Source organism: Dermacentor albipictus, chromosome 1 (genome assembly GCF_038994185.2).
Source record: "Dermacentor albipictus isolate Rhodes 1998 colony chromosome 1, USDA_Dalb.pri_finalv2, whole genome shotgun sequence".
In the NCBI taxonomy this organism is placed as follows: Eukaryota; Metazoa; Arthropoda; class Arachnida; order Ixodida; family Ixodidae; genus Dermacentor; species Dermacentor albipictus.
In genome coordinates, this window is record NC_091821.1 from 301,409,829 (window position 1) to 301,437,362 (window position 27,534).

General features: G+C 48.7%; 1 protein-coding gene and 1 long non-coding RNA gene across 7 annotated transcripts in view; one reads left to right on the forward strand and one right to left on the reverse strand.

Annotated features, from left to right (window-relative positions):
• Positions 1-27,534, reverse strand: part of pico — a 263,380-nt gene that overhangs the window by 202,991 nt on the left and 32,855 nt on the right. For 4 of the 5 annotated variants that reach the window (XM_070531478.1, XM_070531483.1, XM_070531481.1 and 1 more), the window contains exon 2: positions 19,821-19,904. The exons of the other annotated variant lie outside the window; for it this stretch is intronic. In XM_070531478.1, the coding sequence (XP_070387579.1) occupies positions 19,821-19,843 (23 nt within the window). In that variant the 5' untranslated portion in view covers positions 19,844-19,904. The remainder of the gene's footprint in view (positions 1-19,820; positions 19,905-27,534) is intronic. 5 annotated transcript variants of the gene reach the window in all.
• LOC135921236 (uncharacterized) overlaps positions 1-27,534 on the forward strand; it is a 227,896-nt gene that overhangs the window by 57,806 nt on the left and 142,556 nt on the right. The gene's annotated exons all lie outside the window — the stretch shown is intronic.

Here is a 27,534-nt window from a genome sequence, read left to right on the forward strand (position 1 = left end):
TCTTTCCGTGCTTTCGCAAGCACATCGTGAAGGCCTGGTGCCCGCCCCGCGAAAACCGCATCACAGCGTGCTAACCAAACCTAGTATGAGCACTCGACAAGAAAATGCACGGACTGGTTGATCACCTGCATAGGCAAGGAGTGCAAAAAACGGACAGTCTGAAATGTAACACCTGGGTGGCTAAAAAGGCTAGCTATTTGTTGAAGGAGAACTGCGGAAAGCAGACAATGAAAAAATATGATCCGCATCCTCCCCACCCCCACAAAAAAGGCACACCCCACGTGTCGGGATGGCTGTGAAGCGCCTGCAACTCATCGGCAGACACCCTCGCGCCAGGCAGTATACATGAACATAGCCCGCCTGGCCTTGGGAGGAAGGTGGCCGTAATGAGCTTCCAGCTTGGCGTATGGATGAACAGATCGTACCTTTGGCAATGCGGGGGGAGATCTGGGGTGAGGATATCAACTAGTTCTAGGATTGGAGCTGAAACTATAGATCGATGCCGGGGTGAACCTTGCGGAGGCATACCAGAGAGTTGGCAGCCACCGCATAAATGGTTGACGGGGAAGATGAGCTATAGGCACACAGTGGGAAAATGGACTTTGCGAAAACAAAAGGAGTCGGGTACTAAGAAAAAAGGAAGAAAAGCTTCGAGTCGGGAGCATATCCGAGTTATGAGCGACCTGGGTAGTGCAGTAGCCACGATGCCCAGGCCGGGAATTCCGAGTCCTCCCTTATCCTTGGGCAACTTAAGCAGCTGCCCAGCTACACAACACAGTTGTCCCTTTCCTAAGTAAACGAAAGAGAACCCTCTCCAAGAGGCTCGCGCGAAAGAAGCGTGCACGCGGGCTGTGGCGAAGTGAGCAGCCGCGGCTCTAGGCATCGGCTTTACAGTGCGTCAGCCAGCATCTTCGGCACGGAAAGGAAGTACCGTCGTGCCTGATAAGCGATAGGCTCGAAGCCCGGTTGGGAGCGCTGCAATGCGATAGTGCACGAGCACAGTCACGTCGTCTTATTTCGTATTTCGCGGGCTTTCCTTAAATGCCGAAAAAGATTGCCAGGCAGCGCGTACTACGTTGCCACAAAAAATTGGATCGGTCGTTTCTGAAACCCCTCCACAACACAACGGAACACACGTAGCCCTAAAGAAAATATTGACAATTTCGCGTAACTCATCTTAGTCAATTAACTAAATAAGCAGAATATAAGAAGTACTCCAAAGAGCGCCACATGACGGCAAACCATATGCCGTTGGTTTCATTCAGCTGCGGCTTCAAGCGAAGGTTGTATTGCCTCACTCGCGTCGGTGTTGCCGTACGAAAAAACCCAAGCTGCGCGAAAATAAAAATCGCTTGTCCGGCTGCGGATTCGAACCACCGACCTCCGGGTTGCGAGACCACCACGCTGACCGGTTCAGCCACTGCCGGTTCTTTTTTCTTTATTGCATGGAATTATGAGTAGTGCCAAACCAATATTGTTAAATCACATTTGAACATACTGTTAGGAATGGCCGTACGGGGTGGCAACGTGACACCTTTCAGCCCGCTGCACGTGTTCCAAGCCCACCAGACGGGGAGCCCTTCAGAGAACTGCGGATGACCGGCAGCCACGTGGCGCGCGGTCAGCTCAGGAATGCGGTACTCCGCCGCGCCACCCGGGACGGAGCACAGTTCTACGAAGCCCTCGGACGTCGACACCGAGAGCTATGCGGCACCGCGAGCTATGCGGCACCGAGAGTTCCACGAAGCCCTCTGACGTCGGCTCCGGACATTCGAACGTGTGAGCCTTTGTGTGTGTGGGCTCGAACTTGTGTGCCTTTGTGTGTGTGGGCCGTACTGCGGGGCGGCGGCAAGTTTACAATGACTGGACGAACGTTTCTGCCCACTGGGACTCCGTCCACGTGGACCTCGAAGAGTGACGCCGAACGATGACGTCGAACTATGACGTCAAGCGGAGAGCTTATAAGCAGCGTTTGCCAGCTGCTAGAGTGTGCTCGTGTCGTGCTCGTCGTCGGGAGCTGAGTGCTCGTTGTCATGCTCGAAATGTAGTAGTGAGCTGTGTGCTCGTAGACTGTTTGCTGTATGTTAGTTTTGCGGGCTCCATATGGGAGTCGCGCTAGACTGCCAATGTATCTTGCTTAAAATGCTTAATATGTCAATAAATCCTGTTCACCGACTTCCTCTCTAAGACCTTCGACTCCTTCAAATGGTGGCAGCGGCGAGATAGTCCGACGACTCCTACATCTGGTTGACAGCGGTAGGATCATCCGACGAATCCTACAATACATGAGAAACAAATGCAGTGGCTGAACACTGTGTACCATGTGCTCAGCCACTGTCGGTTCATCATACGCGACCTTTAAAGCGGGGTTTGATATGCATGGAGAAGTACACGCAGCGCAAGGCGCGAGCCAATCACAGGCGCCCCCTCCCTCCGAAGGAGGAGGGGGAAAGGTGTGATCGCGTGTTCGCTCGCTTCGCGCCCGCCGTTTCCCGCCAGTTCAGTGCTTGCAGAATCAAGCATCTTTCTTTAGATCACTATAATCGCCAGTTTAGGCCCGGCAGTCAGATGGGGAGGCCGCGTTTGGTTCGTTCTACCGAAGAGCAGGCTCATGTAAAGGAAAGGCAGCAGGAGCGGGCCGCGATTCGTGCGTTCGTCCGAACAACAAGCGGTGTTTCATGAACGCCGCCGGGAACTCGCTCGAGAAAGGGCTCGTCGTCGACGTACTGACCTCGCAGTGACGGAGCGCGAAGCCAAGGCATTTCAACGAAGAGCCGCGGATCACGAGCTTCGCTTGCACCACTCTTCGCAGTAGTGGCAGGGTGGTCAATCTTTCTTTTTTATACCCTTGGCACAAGTTACGTGAAACACTCTGTATAAGGACGCAACAATATGCACTGACAACTGTGATGTTAGCAGAATGCGTAACACGATGCCCAGCGTTGAAGTGCGCTTTAGTGGCCACTGAAAATTGTTTGCAACAACCTCATTTTGAGGTGCAAGGGAGAAAAAGAACCAGGACGTGCACTCTATCGCAAGGCAATTCACGGCACTGCATAAAAACAAGCCACCTTGTTTACAGCGCACTACACGGGCGAGACTGGGCGTGGCCGCTCCAGATCGATGCGGCCGCAGCGGCGGCGGTTCGGGACCCGCTCGCCGAACGACTGCTACGACGCGTCAGCCAGACCCAGTGGCGGCGGTACGTGGCCCGCATTTCTACGGCGGAGTCTTCGCGATTTCAGGTACGACGCGCCACAGTCACGTGACCTAACTACCACAGCTGCCGGAGCATGCTCAAAGTTTCCCCGGAAGTCTGCAGACCCTCCTGGCTGCCGTAGTCTGCTCTCGCCTACCTCTTGGGCGACTCTGCGTAGGCACTACGAAAGAGTTTTCTTCGTTCCTTTGTCCCTAGGCGTGTCGGCATTTCGAAGTGGGGTCGAGTTTGTCCGCGCTTGGACGCTCGCTGCCGGCGCGCTAAAATGGGTCTTGAAGCAGCGGACAGCGACGCCCGACTTGGCGACCGCTCTGCCGAACGGACTCTCTCGCACCTCGTGCCTGACGGCGATGCAAATAACATCACAAATATTTATGTGGGAGCAGTAGCACCCGTAGTAGAGCCCGAGCCGCACATATTGAAAATCTAGAAGGCAGAGTGCCTTAGCGATCGCGGTTGAACGCAAGTGGCTGTAGGGCCGCCGGTGACGATGACTGACTCAGCACCAGCGCCGCAGACGCGAGAAGGTCTGTCCGATATACCTTCAGAGGCAAAGTTCTCAATGAAGTTGCAGAAGTCGCGGCGCGTGGTAGCGCTGAACTTAACGTCACAAGTTGGCAGCCGAACGTAATTATATTCAATCTTGGTTTTACTCGTAAATTGTAACAACATGTCTGGCGGCGCCTCCCGGAAACCAAAGTGGCAACGGGGACACCAAAGCTGGAACCCGGACTGCTTTGTGGCTTGGGGTTCGCCGAAGCCAGGGCAAGTACACGTGCCAGGTGTGTATAAGGTCGGCTGTCCGCTATCGCGGGCAGTCAATTTTTTATGCGAACACCCCCTGGCACGCTTCGGTCTCCGCGGCCCCAAGCCACCGGCAGCCAGCTTTGATTCCCCCGCTACCCCTTGGGTGCCCTGGAGATTCTGCGCCGCCTGCTTGATTATAACCTCAGCTGCTCTCCTAAGGCCTCCGGTTAGATGTGCCCTGCCGGAGCAGTGCTTGCAAAAAATCCAAGCGACCCACGACTTACACAGCACCAGTCAGAACCTTGCACCTTTAGACATAGCGATCACCAAATGAGGCGTCCGTGCCCACTGCCTCACCGCGCAGCAGCCAGCGGCGCAATGCCGGCATGTCTAGAGGAAAAACGCATACAACACGCGCTAAGAAACCTCCTCCGTAGTGCCTAGGCAGAGTCATATGTTCAAGGAGCAAAAGCACCCAGATTTTCTCGCTCACGCCCGCTCTTACTCGCGCCTGCGCACAAACGACTGGCGATCCCTCAAATGAATGTCTCGTCTGCTGACCGAGTGCAAAGTAAACGTCCCGTATACCCGCGCGAAACTGAAAAATGCTGAACGCCTAATGATTTTTATCCTCAAATTTCTGCGCTGTCGACTAAATTTGCAGACAAACCGGAGCCAGCACGGAGGCGCTGTCGCCTTCCTCGCTCGCTTGCTTCGCGGCATCAGACAAACACCGCCGATTTCACGAGCTGGCCAGATGCACGTAAGAACAAGAACTCGTGAACTAGCACGATCAACGACCGCCGAGTGATCGCCGTTCGCGTGAAGCACTGCGTAATTTTTTTTTTTTTACTTATGGGGACCTTAAGTTGGGACACCCGATACAATATCCCAGACGTCCATCACGCTTGCTCTCTATCATGCCGAGTGAAGCAAATTGGCACGAAAGCAAGCAAAATCGCGATCGCGCCACATGGTCGTTGATGCAGACAGAGCACGTCAGTGTAGCAGCCAAGCTAATTAAAAGCGGGCTAGGAAACAGCAGCTACACGAACGTGCTCCTCGACGCTGAAACACGAGCGCCCGATCACGGCGTGCACCTCCGTATGTATAGGACGGACGGCGCGTGCATTTTATCGCAACACGTGCATAAAAAGAACCCGTCAAAAATCCCGCCCGTCTTACGTGCTAAAACACCGACACGATTGCGAGCACTGCGGCGGGCCGGATTCGATCGCCCGAGGAGGTCCCCTGGCGCACGCACAGCTGGGGCATTCACGCGTCCCGCGGCGAGGACTGCACGGCGGCAGCTGCACACACAGTTACAGAGACGGGTTTCTGGGAAATAAAACTTCCGAGTCGATTCTTACCGGATCTTCTCTTGACCTTCCGGCTTCCACAAAACTAATTTGTCATATACACCACAATCCCATATCGTCATTTGAGTGTGTACATACGGGTCTTCGCACTGAGTCACATATGATAAACAAATGCCATACCGAGCAGACGGTTTTTCTTTCCTTTTCGATAGAGAAATGCTCAAACTTAGCAACACAAGTACGCACTAACACCGAAGCTGTGACGATCTTTGGCTGTAACCGTCGAGAAACGGCAAAGTCACAAGCACGCCTTCGCTCCCTATGGAAGGCCCAACTCACCTGTTTAATGTACGCACACGCATACATGCTTTCCTGCGAAGCTAAGAGATTTCAAAAATCGCGAGTACATAAGCCAACTAGGACGATCGCTGCATTAGTTTTCACAATAACATGAAAAGGCGCAGTTCTCCGCGTCTATATATGACGCCATACTCGGAATCTATTTTTTCGTACCATTTGCTGCCGCGTATATCGAGTAACTTGGACAAATGAGCGTTTCATCGCGCAGCCAACAACTTGCTACATTTCATATCGCCGACGCCGCTGCAAGGTCACGGCGTTCTCTTGCACGTCTCGAAGGCCCTCCGATGCTTTCTTGCGCCGTGCTATCCTGACTCGGTCCGTAGCAGCGTTCTTTGCCGTAGATGTGGGGTTCTTTTCACGACGCATCCAGTGTGGGTTGTCGCGAAACCCCGCTAACCAAGGTGCCCGCCCGCGGCTTTTAGAAAATTGGGGCACAAACTGGCCACTGCGTAATTGTCACACAGTGCGTGGCATTATTTGGAATCGTTACTCATGAAGATTGCACTCGATTAGCCTCGAAACCAACACTCGTATTTTAAGAGGTAAGCAACGTCAAAGAATACCTCTGCATGGCTTTTGCGCTTGTTTACATGTACACGGGGTATCTACTACTCGTTTTCCAAGCTTAAAATGAATCAGTTGCTATTGAAAAAGTACTTATATAAAACAATACATTTATCGCAACCATTACAAACCTGGGGCGAGAATACGGTCGAGGCAGGAAGGCACAAAAATGCTTCATTCGTCGTTTTAAATAAGCACTCTTGGTTTTAAATAGTATAAAATTTAAATTTTTTGGTTTGTGTTTTCACAATTTCACAGCAAGCATTCTACAGCTTGCGCGTGCATTGAGCACTGTTAGATATGGCGCCGTTTCCTGAGGCTACTTCGAGTTCCCCAGACCACATCGAATCGCAGCACAGCTAATTGAGGAATGCAGAAGCAGGAAAGCACATTCCAGAGGAGCACCCGAGCAAGCAAGTTGAAGGCCACAAGACACGTGCAAACAAGTTTGCGGCCCCCAGGTCGTGTGCCGCCGAGGAACTATTCAATGCTTGAGTTTTCCAGAAAGCGAGGGGGTAGCACGGCATTGTTGGAAGTGGGTGCCAAACCAAGACGGCGGTAATGCGCCGTGATAGCCGGACGTGCCGGGAAGGCCCAAGCGTACCTCTTCATCGCCTTTGAAGAAGACATTTGCTACCGCTGTGGGGCCGTAGCACCGGGAGCAGGTGGGCCCTCGGACAATGGAGCATGAGCACCCCCCCCCCCATTCTCCGCCTTGGAAGAAGCGCATTGCAAGTCTGCGAGGCAAGACCGCAGAGAGCCGCCGGGTGTGACAACGCGATACGGGCGCCAACCATTGGCTGAAAATGGCGTCATCTGAGCGGACTCCCCCATTGGCCAAACATGACGCGACTTCCAGTCCTCGAAGGGTTTAAAAGAAGCATTCCAGAGAGACCAGAGCATTCCCCGATTCCCTGATTGACCTCTCTCGAACTTCTTGCCACGGGCCGCAGCGTCCGAGTTGCTGCCGGCCCGTAATGACTGTACAACTGTTACTTGTCTCTCACCTCTCTGTATATAATGTAAAATAAATCTCCCAAGTTTTGTTTTCATCCCGAAGTCCGTCCCCCAACCCCTACAGCACTGGTGGACAGCAATCAATCGACGGTGCTACACAACGCTCGAACACCGTCGCTAGACATTTGGCTATCTCACTGCTGACAATGATCATTCACGCTAAGTTGACGGCGACAAATCTTTGCGTTGAAGGCTTCTCCTGCAAATATTTTCCGTTGAGACACTCGTAAGTTTGTTTAATGCGCGCACACTTTTCTGATTTCTCCTGAGAATGGTTTTGCTCCATCACTTCACCCAGTCCGACGAAAAATGCAGCGACACAGTAGACGCACACCCGCCGCTAACAGTAGGCACCAGTCTTTGGAAAACTTTTCTCGTCGTAACTTCCCTCGGAAGCGAAATAAAACAACATGGTACAAACACGCAGGATGTGTGTTCGTAGCGGTCGCCGCGGGATCCTGTTTTCAGGCAAAGCGCCGCGCAGCGCCAGCGATGCTCGCTGCAATGTTCCTTCGCCGGAGCACGGCTCAGAATAAACGCACGCGGCACAAATGCCGCACCGTAAGCTCGTAGTAATATTTCCGGCATGATTGACCACCACAAACAGTTGTGGAATTCACTCTGACGAGTGGCTGAAGCACACAGCTGACGCGACCTCACCCAGTTCGAAGCGCGGGCGGCCATCTTCTCTGTCGGCGGGCTCACCGGCCCTCCAGCTGATGACGTTAGTCCAGAGTGCGCGCCCATTGGTGGATGTTCGTGTGCATCCGCCTCGGAGGAGTAAACGCCCCCTTTTTTCTAAAGTTGTATATCGACGGGGCAAGTGGAGAGAGCGTCCGTGTTGACGGTGAAGCTCGCCTCCTAAAATCATATGGATTCGCGGCACTGAAACACTTCTATCTCGGCTAATAATGAACCAATTTGAAAAATTGTCGCGGTCACGTGAGGACACGTAGCAACAACCAAAATTTTCTATGTGGCCTCGTGAGGGCGCCTACCTTTTAACGGTCCCGTGTTGCAGGAAATCAGATGTCGGTGACGGCGGCAATTCCGTATACATATTGAGAGCGCAAATTTCCGTATATATTTAGGTATATGTATATCCCACGCCTTGCTTTATACATGCGTATATGCGGGTTATACTGCCACACGATGCTACCACTAAAGTTGCTCATACCTTGCCTTGCATTCTTGACAAAGTTATTGCTCTGAATCTTGAGAATGACAGCCCACAAACAAACGACATGAAACAAGACCCCGACAGCGCATGCCTTTTATGTTAAATATGCTCAGACCTACATATTAAAAGTGCGAAATAACAAAACCTGAAAATTATATAATTTTTTGGCGCCGCTGTGCACTACCTCCGGAATCGACCCGCGCAAGAGGCCGCGTTTCTACCAGAAAGCTCGCCTTCGTGCATAGCGTTCACCGCCGGCGTTTTGCGGATAAATTACGAATACATGGTGAAGCTAAAATGAGGAGGAGGCCTGACGGACACAACGTTGATGGTCACCACAACAGAATGGATGGACGACCTGCTGAAAGGGCAAAGCACACCAAGTTTTTAGCACTTGTCCTAGAGTAAAGCGCTACAATGGCTAGTATGCCCTCATGGGGATGGTAGACCGAAGTGCTTCTCACTGCCAACACTGGACTGATAAAAAGAAAATACTCCGTTCGTAGACACCACGTTACACTGAAATTAGCAAAACAATATCAGTTTGAGAACTGATAGTGTCAATTACCTGGTGTCCTTGCATGTGTGGAGGGCATAAAGGTCCTGGCAATGAAATGGTAGTATCTTTGTTTTTGCTGCAGTTGCACACAAACAAAATTCGTTGAAGTGATCGAACAGCGATCTACCAGCGGAGAAGAGCAACCCGCAAATTAAAGTAATTGCTGGTTTCAGATCTTCCAATGTACTTTGCGCTTAGCTACTATCTGCAATATTTTTTTTCCTTTTTGTGTTCTTATGAAGAGCAAAACTCCACATTACTACAATATCAACAACAGTACACAGTACTGGAGCAACAGTAGTAGTACTACAATACTACACAGTAGTATTGGGGCAACAGATTTGAGCAAAATGATTAGGTTTTCGGTCAAAGCACTGTGACAGGCGGGAAGACATCGTTGCCATGTCCGGTCGAAACAATACCATCTGAAATCCTATTTACTTATACATATTTTTTTAAAAATCACTATAACCCTTTATACATTTGCTTTGTATGAGTTATATACTAGCTTGCCTCGTCAATCTCAAGAATGTATTCTCTTTGCGGGAGAAGGCTTTCGTGAAAAACGACGCAACAGAACAGTAAAACATCCAGCAAGGTTCCTATCCAGATGATTGACGAAATTGTGCACTGAGAACGTGTCGACTAGCGTGCGATAGAAAGTTGAATTATGATCGTTGTAAGCTTGTGTTGCGTCTAGCACGAGCGAGTAGTGTTAGCGATGACATTGGTGTGAAAACGGTCGGCTCGGTTTGCGATTTGTTCTTGTGGATTTCCACATTGAACGTCGCAGTCGTCACGATGAGAGCACTCCTGTGACATTATTAGCTCAGTGGGATGGGAAGGCTCGAGTGGTAGCTCACCTTGAGGGGTATTGGGTAACAATTATTATTATACGTACTTTGCGATGATGAAAAATATGCAGAAACACCACTGGTGTTGTCTAACTATTCGTAAACAGGCCCCCTAATTTCAATTCTCCCCAGAAACTCGTCTTCTCCCCAGAAACTCGTCTGGCCAGGAGACGTCTAATCGAATTTGGAAAAGCGCAGCAATCTTCATTCAAGCTCCGTTACGACAAACTTATTTCTGGCCGAAAAACCTACGTTTACGATCACGCTAAACAGTCGGTCGTGGAACGTCAATCCTAGCAGCAAGTGCAAAAACCACTGAGGCCGACTCAGCGTGTTAAGCACAATCTATCGTTGCTCTACACTAACATCCGCAGCCTGATACCCAAACGGGATTCGTTATGCAGCCTCATTTCCTCGTCATCCAGTAACATTGTTGCACTAACAGAAACATGGTTAAATTCCACAATACTTGATTGCGAAATTCTTCCAGATCTACTAGAATTTGATATCTTTCGCAAAGACAGGTGCAATGGAACCCGTGGCGGCGGTGTGGCTATTGCAACTCATCGCCAACTTAAGTGCTCTTTTGTCAATATAAGAACGCCTCTAGAAATGATCTGGACGTGTTGCCACGCCACTTCACCGCGCACGCTCATCGGCTGTTGCTATCGTCCACCCTGCACTGATAGCTCCTTTCTTTCGTTTTTTCACGATGCTTTGTTTGAACTAACAACGGCTTATCCTAACACCCCCATATTGTTACTCGGGGACTTCAACTTTCCAACTATAGATTGGAGTAACGTTGCCTCATGTCTAACACAAACAAACATGGCTAGCGAATTTTTAAACATTTGCTTGCTGTTCGGTCTATCGCAGCTTGTTACTAAACCTACGCGAATAACTCAACACTCATCAAATATCCTAGATTTCGTCTTAGCGTCGCACCCCGATAAGATGCCTCCTCTTACGTACGTCAGTGGTCTTAGCGATCACACCGTCATTCATGCCACGTTTCCTTGCAATATACTCAAAAGTAAAATATCAAAGAAAGTACTAACACTATATGATAAAGCCGATTATCCAAGCATTAATCGTGAACTTTCTATCTTTCATGAGCAACTTGCCCTTACGTATCAGCAGCGGTCGACTGAGAGTAACTGGGCACTTTTCAAAACAGAAATACTGCGTTTAATAGGTCTTTACATTCCAACTATCACGATAAATGAAAGAGCGCGTTCCCCTTGGTTCAACACTACTTTAAAGCGCTTAAACAATAAGAAAAAACGATTATTTCGTGTAGCCAAATGCTCAGGTTCTTCTTCTGCCTGGGAAAAATATAACAAAGCTACTAAGGAATATAACTCATTAAAAGCACACACAAAACGTAATTTCTTTTCTACTACCGTCCCAAACATGTTGCACTCTAACCCGCGGCGTTTTTGGAAAACGATAAAACCCGAAACTAATAGCTCTATTTCTCTATGTGATAATTCTGGCTCACCCATTCCTGACTCAAATGTTCCTGATACCTTGAACCTTGCATTTTGTTCAATGTTCACAAAAGAACCTGCCAATGAACTACCAGATGTACCATTTTACGATTTTACACTAATGGAAGGTATTAATTTTAGGCCGGAAGGCATAGTTAAGGTAATAGATGGCCTGAAGTGCTCATCATCCTGTGGAACCGACGGCATTAATGCCAAAGTGTTAAAAAATACGAAGTATGTCTGTAGTTCGATCCTCTGTATCATCTTTCAGCAATCACTTGACACAGGCATTGTTCCAAGAGACTGGAAAACAGGGAAGGTCATTCCAGTCTTCAAGAAAGAAGGTGATCGGTCTTCCCCAGGTAACTACCGCCCCATTTCACTCACCAGCGTATGCTCCAAAATCATGGAACATGTCATTTACTCTCATGTTGCTAACTTCCTAACTTCAGTGAAGTTCTTTCACCCTAATCAACATGGCTTCAGGAAAGATCACTCATGTGAAACGCAGTTAGCTTTATTTATTCATGATATTCATTTAAACCTCGACTCTAACATTCCGACTGACGCCCTGTTTTTAGATTTTGAAAAGGCTTTCGATAAGGTTCCACATTCTCGCCTTCTACTAAAATTATCACGCCTAAACATCCACCCACTTGTTCTTAACTGGATCCAGTGTTTTTTAACTAACCGAACACAGTTTGTATGTGCTAACAACCTTACATCTTCCGTTTCCTCCGTACTATCTGGTGTACCTCAGGGCACTGTTCTTGGGCCACTCCTATTTTTAATCTACATTAATGACCTGCCATTCGCTGTAACCTCTGCAATACGTCTTTTCGCTGATGATTGTGTCCTGTACCGCCCTATCAAAACCATCGCAGACGTCTCTACTCTTCAGGAGGACCTCTTTCGTATTCAAGACTGGTGTGCTACATGGCTCATGTCCCTAAACATTAGTAAGACTGTACATGTTTCATTCCATCGTCGACCTAACTACATTCCCCCTGCCTACAAGATTAACAACTGCACTATATCTACTACCGACTCCTTCAAGTACTTAGGAATTCACCTATCCAAAGATTTGTCTTGGACAAATCACGTAAGCCACATAATTAATTCAGCTAACAAAATTCTTGGTTATCTTCGCCGTAATCTCTTCATGGCACAACCACCCGTGAAATCAGTTGCCTATAAAACGCTTGTGCGACCAAAACTTGAATATGCATGTGCTATCTTTGACCCTTACCAAACTAATCTCACTAAAGCCCTTGAAAGCGTTCAAAACCGTGCTGCTAGATTTATTCTTTCAGATTACTCATATCACACTAGCGTTTCATCCCTAAAATCTAAACTAGACCTATCGCCTCTTGCCTCTCGTCGTCTCATCTCTCGCCTATGCCTCTATCACAAGTTTTTTTATTCCATACCTCCTGACAGCCAGCTCGTTCAGCTGGCTCATCGTGTTCGTCGAACAGGCCATCCGAACTCCGTAATCCCACCACAAGCCCGCACCACTACGTTCCTGCAGTCATTCTTCGTCCGAACTGCCCGAGACTGGAATGGCCTTCCCAGACAAACTGCACTCATCCGCGATACAGCACGCTTTCGATCTGCCATTGAGTGTTCCGACTCATCCTTCTAATTTCCACATCATCAATCCCGCCTTTTACATGCCCACCCCTCATGTAATGTCCTATTTTGGACCCTTGAGGTAATAATAAATAAATAATAAATAAATAAATAAATAAATTGGCCCACCCCAAACATTAAGTAGGCCCACCCCCAAATTTAAAGTTGGCACGCCCTCAAATTGCCCACCCTCAAATTTAAAGTCGGTCACACCCGATTTTCTTTTCGCCCAGCCTTAAACTTCAAGTTGGCCCAATCCCAAATTTCAATTGGGCCACCCCTAATAAGTTGGTCCACGCACGTATGTCCATAAATCGTCCTCCAAATTTCGAGTCGAGGCACACCAAAATTTAGGTTGGCCCACCCCCATATCGCCCCCAAATTCAGATTGGCCGACCCCGAGATTGCCCCCACGTTTAGTAGCACCAACCCCATATCATCCCCAAATACAGATTGGCCCACCTCCGCAACACCACCAAATTTAGGTTGGCCCACTCCAATACCACCTGCAAATCGAGGTTGGCCCACCCCCATATCCACCCCAAAGTAATGCTGGCCCACACCTCGATGTCCTCAAATTTAGGATGGCCCACCGCAAATCAGCCACCAATTAAGGTTAGTCCACCCGTATATCACCCCCCCAATTCAGCTTGGCCCAGTCGCACATCCACCCCATGGTTAGGTTAGCCCGTCCCCATGTCACCGCCAAATTTAGGTTGGCCCACCCCCCATATAATTCCCAAATCCAGGTTGGCCCATCCCCATATCAGTCCAAAACTTAGCCTGGCCCACCCCTCTATCACCTCAAATTTAGGATGGCCCACCGCATATCACTCCCACATTTAGGTTAGCTCATCCCCATATCACCCCCGATTCAGCTTCACCCAGCCCCATAAGCCCCATATCACCCCCGTGGTTAGGATGGCCCACACCCCATATCCCCCCCCCCCAAATTTAGGTTCTCCCACCCCCGTATCATCCCCCATATTCCCCCAAACTTAGGCTTACCCGCCCCTATATCACCTCAAATTTAGCTTGGGCCTCCCCCATATCAGCCTAAAATTCAGCTTGGCTCATAACCATTTCACCCTAAATTTAGGTTGGGCCACTCGCATATCACTACCAAATTCAACTTGACCCATCCCTGTATCACGCCCAAATTTATGCTGATGCCACTTCCAATGTCATGTTGGCCACCCCAACCCTTTTTATAAAGAACTATGTATTCATGTGGGAAATGCGTCAGAGAGAGAGAGAGAGAGAGAAATAACGTTTATTTGCACCCGCAAAAAGAGCCCCAAGGAGGCAAGAGTCTTCCTGTCTCCTCGGCTTACTCCTCCCCTTTCAGCTGGCTGATGCTCCTTGGAGCTCAGCGGTGTCCAGGGCCATGCGGATGACTTCTCTTTGGTCAGCTTCCTTTGAGCTGGTCATTAAAGTCTCCCAGGATTGTCTATCCCTACCTGGCTTATTGTATCTAGGACATGTCCATAGTATGTGGATCATGTCCGCCTTTGCCCCGCAGTGTTTGCAACTCATGGCCTCAATGCTATCGTGCCATCTCTTCAGAATGTAAGGGTTGCAGATCACCCCCGCTTGGAGTTGCCTCCATGTTATCTCTTCCTGCTTACTTAGTTTCTTATGCGCCTCTGGCAGTGTTTTCCTTCCCATTCTATAATAATCGAGAATTTCGCTGTAAGTGTTTATACCTTCCTCTTTTTGTAGGGGCTCCCTGGCTGTAGAGGCTGCATTGGTGGACCGGTAAATAAGCTCTCGGGCCAATGCATGCGCTTTCTCATTGCCGGGCAAGCCTTCGTGGGCAGGAGTCCATATAAGGTTCACTAATTCTTCTGGAATTGGTCCTTTCTCCAATATGTTGAGCGCCTCTTTGGAGATTCTCCCTGCGGTATAATTCCTGATAGCTGTTTTGGAATCTGACACTATGATTTTCACCCCTTTTTGAGTCAAAGCTAGGGCTATGGCCACCTCCTCTGCAACCTCCACACTGTTTTGCGGGGTACTGCAGCTCTTTGAGTTCTCACCGTTAACCTGTGTCGTCACTGAGACAAAACCTCGTCTGCTTTCATATTCTGCTGCATCCGTGTAGAACACCCCTTGCTGTTTATCTAGTGATTTTTGTAACGCTTTAACCCTGTCTTTCCTCCTGTCCTGGTGGTGAGTGGGATGCATATTCTTCGGGAGTGGTGGTATGCGTATCCTGTCTCTGATTTGTGACGGGATGGCTCCCGTGTTTCTTACTTTGTTGTTAGTTTTGTATCCTAGTTTCGCTAGAATTCTCAGACCACCTCTGCTTCGCATTAGTCTCTGTTGCTGGGAGACTAGTGTGGCTTCGATCAACTCTTCTAGGGTGTTTGAAATGCCCATGTTTAGTATCCTCTGCGTAGATGTGCATGGTGGCAGGTTTAGGGCTGTTTTAACTCCTTTCCTAATAAGGATTTCTGTTTTGTTTTTCTCGGCCCTTGTTAGTTTAAGGTACGGTGTTGCGTATGTAATCTTGCTGATCGCGAAGGACTGTATTATCCTTAATAGGTTAGCCTCCCTCATGCCTGCATTCTTGTTGGCGATTCTTCGGAGGAGTCGGCAGGTTTGGCTAACGCTCATTTCAAGCTTTCTAATCGTTTCTGTATTTCTTTCATTGTCCTGAATGTGCATGCCTAGCACACGTATAGCTTTTACGTTTGGAATCGCGTCCCCATTAACAGTGAGTTTTATCCCGTGGTTATGGATTTTCTTTCGCATGTTCTGTGGACTGATGAAGAGAGCCTCCGACTTCGTAGCTGAACATTTAAGTCCGGCTTTTTCTAAGTGCTCTTCAATTATATTGATGGCCTTTTGCAGCGTTTCTTCTATGTGGGCGTCACTGCCTCTATTTATCCATAGGGTGATGTCGTCCGCATAGATCGTATGTTCTAGCCCCTGTACGTCCTTAAGTTTGTGCGGGAGTCCAATCATTACTATGTTGAAGAGAGTGGGTGAAAGTACAGAGCCCTGCGGTGTCCCCTTATTACTGAGCACTATCCCTTTCTCCTCGTTACCCCCTAGACTGACCGTTACTGTTCTGTCAGTCAGAAAGTCTTTTATATACTCGTAGGTACGTCTCCCTACGTTTAGGTTATTCAATTGTTCTAAGATTGCCCTGTGGTCTACGTTGTCAAATGCTTTGGCCACGTCTAAGCCAACGATGGCTTTCGTGTCCTTCGTTTTGTGGTCGATAATTTGCTCTTTAAGCTGTAGCATGACATCACACGCAGATAGGTGTGCTCTGAAGCCTATCATTGTGTCAGGGTATATGTCTTGGTCTTCCAAGTATCTGCTGATTCTAGATTGTATCACATGTTCCATTAGTTTCCCGACGCATGACGTGAGGGATATTGGTCTGAGGTTTTCGAGACTGAGCTTTTTCCCCGGTTTTGGAATTAGGACTAATTTAGCCTCCTTCCATTCTTTGGGGATTTTACCTTTCTCCCAACACTCTTGCATAAAATTCGTTAGGTTTACTATCGACTTGTCGTCTAGGTTCCTCAACATCCGATTGCTGATTCTGTCCGGTCCTGCAGCTGTTTTCGTTCTAAGTCGATTCAACTCGGCCCTGACTTCTCCTACCGTGACGGCGCTGTCCAAGAGGGGGTTCTCTTCGCCTTTGTAGTCCGGCAGCGTTTGTTGCGGACCACATTTAAGATATCTATCCTTAACTTCAGCGAACAATTGCCTATTACTACCTTCGTACTTATACACTAGTTTCTGCATGTTGCTACGCGTCTCTGATTTGCTGTTTTGTGGATCGAGTAGGTGCCTCAATAGTTGCCATGTATTTGATTTACCAATTCTGTGATCCATCTGTTCGCATATGCTATTCCAATTTCGTTTCGTGAGTTCGAGTGCGTATTCTTCAATCTCTCCGTTCAGGTGCGCTAATGCCCTCCTAATGTTTCTATTGCTTCTATTCTCTTTCAATTTTTGCTCTAGCTGCCTCTTTTTCCGCCATAATCCGACCATTTTCCGGTCTACTACCTCTTGCGTTTCGTCCGCCTCCACCTGTTCGGTGGCCTCTTCAACCGCTTCCAAGAGGGCTTTGCTCCAACTGCTTAAATCCTTGAGCTCCACTTTTTCGGCACATTTCTGCCTAAAGAGGTTCCAATTTACCGCTTCGAACTGCGTGGGTTTGGGAGTTGGTATGCCGTGTTCTACCACCGTCTCTATTATTCTGTGGTCGCTCCCCAAGTCCTCTCCCATGTTACACCATCGTGCGGTTATGTGTCCCCCTATGAGAGTAAGGTCCGGTGTGGTGTCCCTGGAAACGCTATTTCCCTTTCTAGTCGGGATTTGAGGATCTGTTAGTAGAGTTAGGTCATGCTTGGAGATAGTATCCCATAATTCTCTGCCTTTTTGTTGCGAGGTTTTGTACCCCCAAGCCGTGTGTTGCGCGTTAAAGTCTCCGACTATGACTATGGGGCTGTTCCCTGCAATGTTTTTGGACCTGTCGATGTCATCGACAGGTCATCATCATCATCAGGTCATCATCATCGACCTGTCGATGTTTTGGACCTGTCGACCTGTCAAGTTTTTTGGCGTTACAGACACGATTTTGCACGATTTTGCTACCAAATTGCTGGGGTACTCGCCAAAGAATGCTGCGCATTAAAAGCAACTGCACCGAACGAGCGACGCCATATGTTGATCCTAAACACTGACGGCTAGCCAAGCTAGCTTCCCTGTAGAGCGACCGGGGAGACACAGCACGGGACATTTATTCAAATGGTTCTTATTTTCTTTTTTTTTTTTACGGCCACACCTACGGATTCATACCACTTGGTTGTAGGGAACACATTAACAGTAGCTATTAATCCACACACGGCACACCTTCTCCTAGTTTATGCATTTCTTATTTGGATGAATCCTTAGAAATAATTAACGTTCGGGTAGCGACTCAGATTAGCAGACCCCTTGTCCTGCACGAATGTTGCATAGGAATGGCACTGGCCACCGGGTGGCATTGTGGCCCAGGTGGACCTGATTCGCTCGGAGTATGCGCCATTAAAGACAGGCGAAAGTCGAAGAAAACGGACCTTCCAGAAGAACGCAATAAGAATAGCCATTTTGTTCTCCCAGGTTCCCCGCTACAAAGCACGAAAGCTTTTTTTTTTTTTTTGCATAACACAAAGCTATGCGCAAGCTCCTAGTTATGATGTCCAATGAATAAAATCTTCATAAATGCGATGACTTAACTAATGAACACGACACTGCTATGTTTTAGGAAGGAAAAATAGAAAACATAATATTTCAAGAGAACCACTGGCAAACCAGAACCGAAAGCAAATCATGAGTTTTGTGTTTCTGCCATCTGGTGGGAGACTATAAAACTCCTATGTGGCTTTAAAAAAAAAACTGCGCCGCTGAAAAACCAGAACCGAAAGCAAATGTTGGGTGTTGTGTTTCTGCCATCTAGTGAAAGACTACAAAACTAGGTCCTATGCGGCTTTAAAAAAAAGTGCGAAGCGGGAATCGAACCGCGGCCACCGCGAAGCGGGACTAAAGGTGCGCGCGATTCTACCACTCGGCCACGGCTTCCGAGGCTTCGCCCAGTGGTACGCTTATTCTTTTATAGATACCACATGAATTTTCACGACAGTGTTACAAAAACGCTTTTGGGGACAGTGTTACGCCATGTGTGGAGAGTCGAGCTAGGCATCAATCGAAAGCTGAGTCTCCGGACTACATACGCTGGACGGGGTATTACGATAGACGCAGCAGTTTAATCACAGGCACCATTCTCGCCTCGAAAATCGAGTACAGATTTTCGTCTTTTCCATAGGCTTCCATTGCTAAATCTTTAACCGCTGTGGGAACAAAATTCTTACGTGCCATAGAGTGATCACTGCATTTGGCTCGTGTGGATTGTCTTCCAGAACACGTCTGTCACTTGCCTTTTTCAATAATCGACCTGCAGTTTTTGTTATTCGCGAAAAAACCCGCTCGTTCCACTGAAAACGCGCTAGCTTTGTGCCGGGTCCGCTTGGGGCGCTAGTTGGTACGTGTCCAGGAAAGCTGGATATGAGTTGCCTCAAAGCGTGAGAAGCATCGGGGATCTTTGAATGCTATCGCGTTCTACTCTGAAAGGCGAAGTTTAAGCGTGCTCCAATTTTTATTTGCCATCAATCTTGCGTTCAGTAAAACGAAAGAAATGTCGTAGCTTTATTGTCTCGCATACTGTACCAGCTAACGCGTTTATATCATTCGGCACAGTTGCGTCTTACAATGAAGCGCTGCGAGGCGCCGTTTGTACGTCCACGAGTGTTCCAATCGTTTGAAGGCGCGCGCACGGCGGAGCGTGGCTCGGACCATTCACGAATGCGAAAACGCCCGTACGCCGTAATACGCTGCTTGAAGCCACGCCAAGGGAGTTTTTCACATGACGTCAACACACAGACACAGCTCTCACTGCGCTAGTATACCCAAGCATGGCGGCCACGATGACGCCAGCGCACTGCATTTTCACGCCCACATTGTTCTACTCTCAGATGGCGAGTATTTGTCACCGAACTAGCACTGTTCGACATCTTTTGAGCGAGCGCTGTCCGTGACACTCAGCAGCGAAACAAGTACAGTGGGATATCCGCCGGAGAGAAACGTAACAAAAGCGCAGAACGGCTATCGACGGCGTGTTTATACGAGAGGCTTTCCTTCTTGCGCGTTCGCGGGCGCGCTAAAGTCTGCCGTTTCGGATGGCGCAAGGCTGTTCTATCGCTTAATTAAGCGCAACAGTTGCGGTATCCTTCGCACAATGGAGAAAACCGCTGCACGCCTACAAGATATGCTCGGCGTCAGAATCTACCGAGTGCTCGCAGGGAGCAGACACTCACTTGACGAGCTGCGAGCGAGGCATGCCTCAGCAGCAGAGGCGGCCGACCAACGCGGCCAGGCCGCGTCGCCAGGTTCGGGGCAGCCTGCAAATGGAAAGCGTTGGCGGTTGAGCGCATGCACAACACTCGATGCATCGCTGTGGCACGTCTCGCGCGTGCGATCACAGCCTGCTGCATGCACCAAATGACATTCCAAGATCGAACTGAACAATGCCCCTCTCTGGGGCGCCAATTCGTGGCACAGTGTTCGGGACAAAACTTGAGCCCGCCTTGGTGGCTATGGCGTTGCGCACCCGAGGGGTCGAATCCCGCCCACCGAACTTGGGTGGGGTGAAATGCAAGGGATGCCCGTGCATTGGCTGCACGTTGAAGACCACCCCGGGTGGTCAAAAGTAATTCGGAGTCCCTCACTGCGGCGTGCCTTCGTAGTCTTGGTTTTGGCCGGTGAAACCACAGAATATTTTTAACGCCTTTATTGTTGAGAAAAGCCACGGCGATAACCATGAGGCCAGCGATAATAGTAGGATTATTCCATACCGATCTCGCGATAATATTAGCCCAGTTAATGTGTGAACAACAGCAAGCCAAGTTCCGACGCAGTTATTTATCGCGTGCGTGCACATGGCCAACGGCGAATGAAAAAAAAAGAAAAATTATGCAGATCCAACGCACAAGTTGGAATCTACGTGAAGCGAACCTTTAGTAAGGCACTTAATTAAGTGGTCTACAACCGACGGCGATGCGTACATTCCTCTTTCATGACATGCGACGAGTAATCTCAAGAAATGACTTTTTGTTTATCCACAACAAAAGTATCAAAAAATTATGGCCATGGGATTTTTATGTTTATGCACACACTGCATCGGTTGCAAAGCCATGTGGAAATGCAGACTCAATCAAATCAGGCGCATGCACTGCCGTGCGAGACGCAGCGATGTACGAGCGTTACTGGGAAGAATGCTTAATTACAGCTGGTGCGCGCACAAAAAAAAAGTGAGACACGCATCGAGCAACATTGTGCGACTCTCTACCCCTAATGTCGCAGTGAGGCACACCCATTCTGGAGGATTGGCCAACTACGCAGTGACACACAATTAGCGATTAAATCAAAGAAGGAAACAACCGTGCAGATCCAACGCACATAATCGAATCTACGTAAAGCGGGTAAATAAATCCTATAAAAAATAACAGCAATTAACGCAAAGATGACCTTGCAAGTCTTTTCCAAGATTTACGCGATAAACACCTCCCCTGGCAGACGAAAGCTCCCCACGTAAATTACACGAGATCTCCCAACCCGGATTACTGAGGTTGAGCCAACCTCAAAACAACGTCGGCATCGGGGCCGGATCAGGTATCTAATAAAATGCTTCGCAACCTCGACAGGTTGCTGCACTCACAAAATATTTTAACCAACGGTTGAAGACGGGAACCCGCCTCAAGCAATGGCGAGACGCCAGGGTAATCTTTATTCCAAAACTAGGCAAACCCACTAACCCCGATGACTTACTCCCCATATCCCTTAAGTCATGCCAATGTAAATTGCTAGAACACGTTATTGTCAGCCGACTAACGGCGTACGTGGAGAAGCCGGGGATTTCTTCAGCCAAAATTAATCTTTCGTAAGCACTTATCTATCAGGATGTCATGCTCCAACTTTAGAAGGATATAATTAAGCAGAGTCCAGGTCTAGACAGCAAACCTGTGCTCGGACTTGACCTTCGCGGGACCTTCAATAACGTTCACCATGCAATAATATTGAGGGAACCTAATGGACTAGGCATTGGAGAGCGTGCTTGTAAGTATATCTCCAACTTTCTCACAGATTGGACGGTCACCATTCACACAGAGAACTCTTCAGAATTCAACCAGGGCAGCTTTGGAACGCCCCAAGGGCCAGAGCTATCCCCCTTGCTCTTCAATGTCGCGATGCTAAACATCGCGCGCGAACTTGTGCAATACCAGGGGTCTCCCCTGCCCTCTATGCGGACGGCACCACCATATGGAGCGGCTGTTCGGACGCGGAGCTGCAGGAGCTCGTACAGAAAGCCACGTAAAGCGTCAACGAATGCGCACGGCAGCTCAACCTCACGTGTGCGAGTCTAGCCACGTTCGGCGAACCGAGTATTGTTAGTTGATTCGCTGTCGCCTTCACGGTCTACTTGGAGCAAGAGAACTCCTGGAAAAGGGTGTTTTGTGGTGCTTTCTCAGGGGCCTCAGAAGTCGTCAGTCAATGGACAGACGCGGCGGCTAGCTGCGGGGTCAGCTCTGGGATCAAGAGGCGCCAGCTTGGGTCAAGCGTATCAACCCCTGTCTACGACGACCCTATCCCCTCGGTGTGTTCAGTGAAACCAAAGTGCGGGAGTGAGTTTGTGAACCTTCCCCCTCAAACGCGGGTCGACTACGATGACTTTGGACGCTCCCATCGGACGAAGGTTGAACGGCAGTTTTCCCTCCCCTGGGGATCTAGGGAGGACAGGGGGTTTTTAAGCAGCCGTTGTCGGCTGTTCGGTGTGCTTTCTTTTTTCAGCCATGTTAGACTGATGAAATATAACATTCTCCACGGTTCATGCAGATATTGTAAATCCCACATTCCTCGTTCTCGATGATAACAGGTCCCTCTCTTCAACAAAGTCCTTAGCGTGAATGAGTCGGACGACGGCATGGGCCGGCTACCACTTATTTCATGCCCGACCCCAACTCTTACACCGCCCAGAGCTCACAGGCGAGACGAGTCCCCGCCCGGACTACGGCTGGACCTGGCGTTGACGGTGACGCGCAAACAATGACAGCTCACTTCAAGACGAGAACGCCGCCCCACGACTGCCGCGAAGGCCAGTCTCCCGATCCTGACAGATTGACCATCACGAAGAGGCCACTGATTGATGAAAGGGGCCATTGTAGAGGACTCTCGTCTGGCAAAAAAATGTGGGACGTTGAGGGCGGGATATTCTGAACGGTTCCGCGTTTGTGATTGGCTATTGAATTCCCTCGACGAGTGAAAGAGGGAAATAAACGGGATAAAAAGCGGATCTGGGCAGCCATGAGAGAAAAGGCTCGGACATGCAAAGACTCTAGCATGTAGTGTGCTCCGATAGAGGGAGCCGTTTTTGTAAAGCTCGATCATGTACATTTGTAGATAAAGCCTTGTCTCATCACTTGAACGTCGCTCGGAACTTTTTCCCGGCACTTAGCATGGCACCATCCACGGAACCTTCGTGGCCGCACGGGCCTTCGACTTTCACAACAATGCACACCATTACAGAATAGAAAAATTCATTACCAGAAGATGCATACTTGACAACCTTGACATTAACCCTCCATTCCAACATCATCATCATCATCATCATCATCATCAGCCTGGTTACGCCCACTGCAGGGCAAAGGCCTCTCCCATGCTTCTCCAACAACCCCGGTCATGTACTAACTGTGGCCATGCCGTCCCTGCAAACTTCTTAATCTCATCCGTCCACCTAACTTTCTGCCGCCCCCTGCTACGCTTCCCTTCCCTTGGCATCCAGTCCGTAACCCTTAATGACCATCGGTTATCTTCCCTCCTCATTACATGTCCTGCCCATGCCCATTTCTTTTTCTTGATTTCAACTAAGATGTCATTAACTCCCGTTTGTTCCCTCACCCAATCTGCTCTTTTCTTATCCCTTAACGTTACACCTATCATTCTTCTTTCCATAGCTCGTTGTGTCGTCCTCAATTTGAGTAGAACCCTTTTCGTAAGCCTCCAGGTTTCTGCCCCGTAGGTGAGTACTGGTAAGACACAGCTATTATATAATTTTCTCTTGAGGGATAATGGCAACCTGCTGTTCACGATTTGGGAATGCCTGCCAAACGCACCCCAGCCCATTCTTATTCTTCTGATTATTTCCGTCTCATGATCCGGATCCGCCGTCACTACATGCCCTAAGTAGATGTATTCCCTTACGACTTCCAGTGCCTCGCTGCCTATTGTAAATTGCTGTTCTCTCCCGAGACTGTTAAGCATTACTTTAGTTTTCTGCAGATTAATTTTTAAACCCACTCTTCTGCTTTGCCTCTCCAGGTCAGTGAGCATGCATTGCAATTGGTCCCCTGAGTTACTAAGCAAGGCAATATCATCAGCGAATCGCAAGTTACTAAGGCATTCTCCATTAACTTTTATCCCCAATTCTTCCCAATCCAGGTCTCTGAATACCTCCTGTAAACACGCTGTGCATAGCATTGGAGATATCGTATCTCCCTGCCTGACGCCTTTCTTTATTGGGATTTTGTTGCTTGCTTTATGGAGGACTACGGTGGCTTTGGAGCGTTTCATCGGGCGAGGAGGATAGGTCGCGCGGAGAGCCTTTCCTCCTCTCTGGCTTGGGCGATCCGGCGCGGCGCTGCTTGAAGGTATTGCTGTCGCGTGCTGCGGAACGATTTCGAGATGTTTTAGATCGTACTTTGTGAAGTTTACGCCATGTCCGTTCATATAAGGTCGTCAGGGAGGCCTTTCGGTGCATCGGTAACTACAGTAGGCGGAAATATCTCTTGGGGGCGCAAAAATGTGACGCGCTTTATCAGCCGCGGTGTACGTACATTATCAGTCGCGGTGTGCATGTGTTTTGAACTATTTTGCTTATATCGGTTTTAATTCAACAAAGAAAACCGGTGTCTCTGCATTAGCAGCATGAAATGGTAAATCTGTATCTGCTCGCTTGGCGTAGAGGGAGTAAAACATAAACCATAAGAGCGCACGTTGGTGAACGGCCAACCTAAGGCAACTAAGAAACATCTAAGCGGCAGCGCTATCAAATATTTCTGATGCACCGGCATCGTTCTCGCGCATTTCAAGGCTAGTAGGCCTCAAATTACCATATGTCTATGCTAGCCTTCCTGCATGAGGCCGATGGCGCTGCTCAACACAGCGATTACTGCGTTCGGTGAACCAGCACGATACATACGTAAGCTGTGCGCTTCGGCATTGCCATTTTGGCCTATATACAGCCATAATTATGAGATGGATCGCATAAAAAGAATGCGATGCCTATTTTTGAGGACAAAATTTCCGTAATACGTGAGTGCGTTGTAGAGAACGGAACGAACGCAACCGAAAAAAAAAATCGGTTGTCATCCTCTTTCTCGAAAAAGCAATATAAAACGGGCTAACGCCGCAGTAGGACCTCGCGTAGTCACGCCGCACAACGTTTATAAATATATAACCGCTGATGCCGTATGCTTGGACCATGCGGCATATAGAACAAAGATATATGTAATCCAGCACATACCACTGCTTAGGACGCTCGCGCAGTTCGTAAACAGTCCCTTTGCTGGACAAGCTTTATTCAGACTGTAAGGTATGCTGCTATTACTTGCCAAAACTATTTTATTCTGGGGCGGAAACCTCATCAATCGAACCAAGTACTGTCACGCAATGTAACCTGCAGCGAACAGTGAACGCTTGTCAAAGTATAACAGCACAACTCCTATCGTAGCAGAACGGTACCCACGCTGTTACGATCGTCGCTTACGTTTCATGGCTCCTAAACCGCAGCTTAGAAATAGAGGATAATACTGCAATAAGGTCACATTAGTGATTGGAACATTCAGAAATACACAACTGAGCTCCGAGGCCGATTGTAGGCTCAACTATGCGCGCACACGTTGCGCTGCGTGTTCCGTCCACCTCAACGCCAGCAGAAATTCCGGCCGTGACGCCTTAAACCACTTCCGCACGTCTCACGGAACCGTTTACCACGTAGAAAACGCGCGTCATACCAAACAGGCCGCACGACAGCGAAAACAAACGCCAGAACCTACCGCCGAGCGTATACCTGCCATGCAAAACATCGCTTTCACCCAAGCGAGTATGGCGCTGCTCATAGGCGGCGCCACTGCGTTCACAAAATGGCGGCGCCTACGAAAAAACGGTCTATAGATATCTTCCAGTATTTTTACATATGGCTCATCTACACCCTGATTCCGTAATGCCTCCATGACTGCTGAGGTTTCGACAGAATCAAACGCTTTCTGGTAATCAATGAAAGCTATATATAAGGGTTGGTTATATTCCGCACATTTCTCTATCACCTGATTGATAGTGTGAATATGGTCTATTGTTGAGTAGCCTTTACGGAATCCTGCCTGGTCCTTTGGTTGACAGAAGTCTAAGGTGTTCCTGATTCTATTTGCAATTACCTTAGTAAATACTTTGTAGGCAACGGACAGTAAGCTGATCGGTCTATAATTTTTCAAGTCTTTGGCGTCCCCTTTCTTGTGGATTAGGATTATGTTAGCGTTCTTCCAAGATTCCGGTACGCTCGAGGTCATGAGGCATTGCGTATACAGGGTGGCCAGTTTCTCGAGAACAATCTGACCACCATCCTTCAACAAATCTGCTGTTACCTGATCCTCTCCAGCTGCCTTCCCCCTTTGCATAGCTCCTAAGGCTTTCTTTACTTCTTCCGGCGTTACCTTCGGGATTTCGAATTCCTCTTAGACTATTTTCTCTTCCATTATCGTCGTGGGTGCCACTGGTACTGTATAAATCTCTACAAAACTCCTCAGCCACTTGAACTATCTCCTCCATATTAGTAATAATATTGCCGGCTTTGTCTCTTAACGCATACATCTGACTCTTGCCAATTCCTAGTTTCTTCTTCACTGTTTTTAGGCTTCCTCCGTTCCTGAGAGCATGTTCAATTCTATCCATATTATACTTCCTTATGTCAGCCGTCTTACGCTTGTTGATTAACTTCGAAAGTTCTGCCAGTTCTATTCTAACTGTAGGGTTAGATGCTTTCATACATTGGCGTTTCTTGATCAGATCTTTCGTCTTCTGCGATAGTTTGCTGGTATCCTGCCTAACGGAGTTACCACCCACTTCCATTGCACACTCCTTAATGATGCCCACAAGATTGTCGTTCATTGCTTCAACACTAAGGTCCTCTTCCTGAGTTAAAGCCGAATACCTGTTCTGTAGCTTGATCTGAAATTCCTCTATTTTCCCTCTTACCGCTAACTCATCAATCGGCTTCTTATGTACCAGTTTCTTCCGTTCCCTCCTCAGGTCTAGGCTAATTCGAGTTCTTACCATCCTGTGGTCACTGCAGCGCGCCTTGCTGAGCACATCCACATCTTGTATGATGCCAGGGTTAGCGCAGAGTATGAAGCCTATTTCATTTCTAGTCTCGCCATTCGGGCTCCTCCACGTCCACTTTCGGCTATCCCGCTTGCGGAAGAAGGTATTCATTATCCTCATATTATTCTGTTCCGCAAACTCTACTAATAACTCTCCCCTGCTATTCCTAGTGCCTATGCCATATTCGCCCACTGCCTTGTCTCCAGCCTGCTTCTTGCCTACCTTGGCATTAAAGTCGCCCATTAGTATAGTGTGCGACCTTTCAGCTTCCCTTTAATGCCCCACGAAGTGGCACTACTGAAAATCCCCGCTCATCATCATTGTTTCTGCCTGGTTCAATAGAGTGGCTCTACAGCAGTTCCGGTTTCAGCTTAGTAAGCCATGTCAAGACAATCCAGCAGTTGATTTGTTTCTTCGCGCACGAGGCTGCGAGTAGGCCACGTTTTTCGTTTGTGCGACTGGTGTCGGCATGGTGGTGTTTGCTTTGTGTGCTGTGTCGAGGTTCCGGTAATCCAACGCGGCATACGGAAACATCGTTTCAAGTGTCTAATGGCGCTGACAGTGTCCGCGCAGACTGCGCTGGGGAATGCCAGCAAGAGG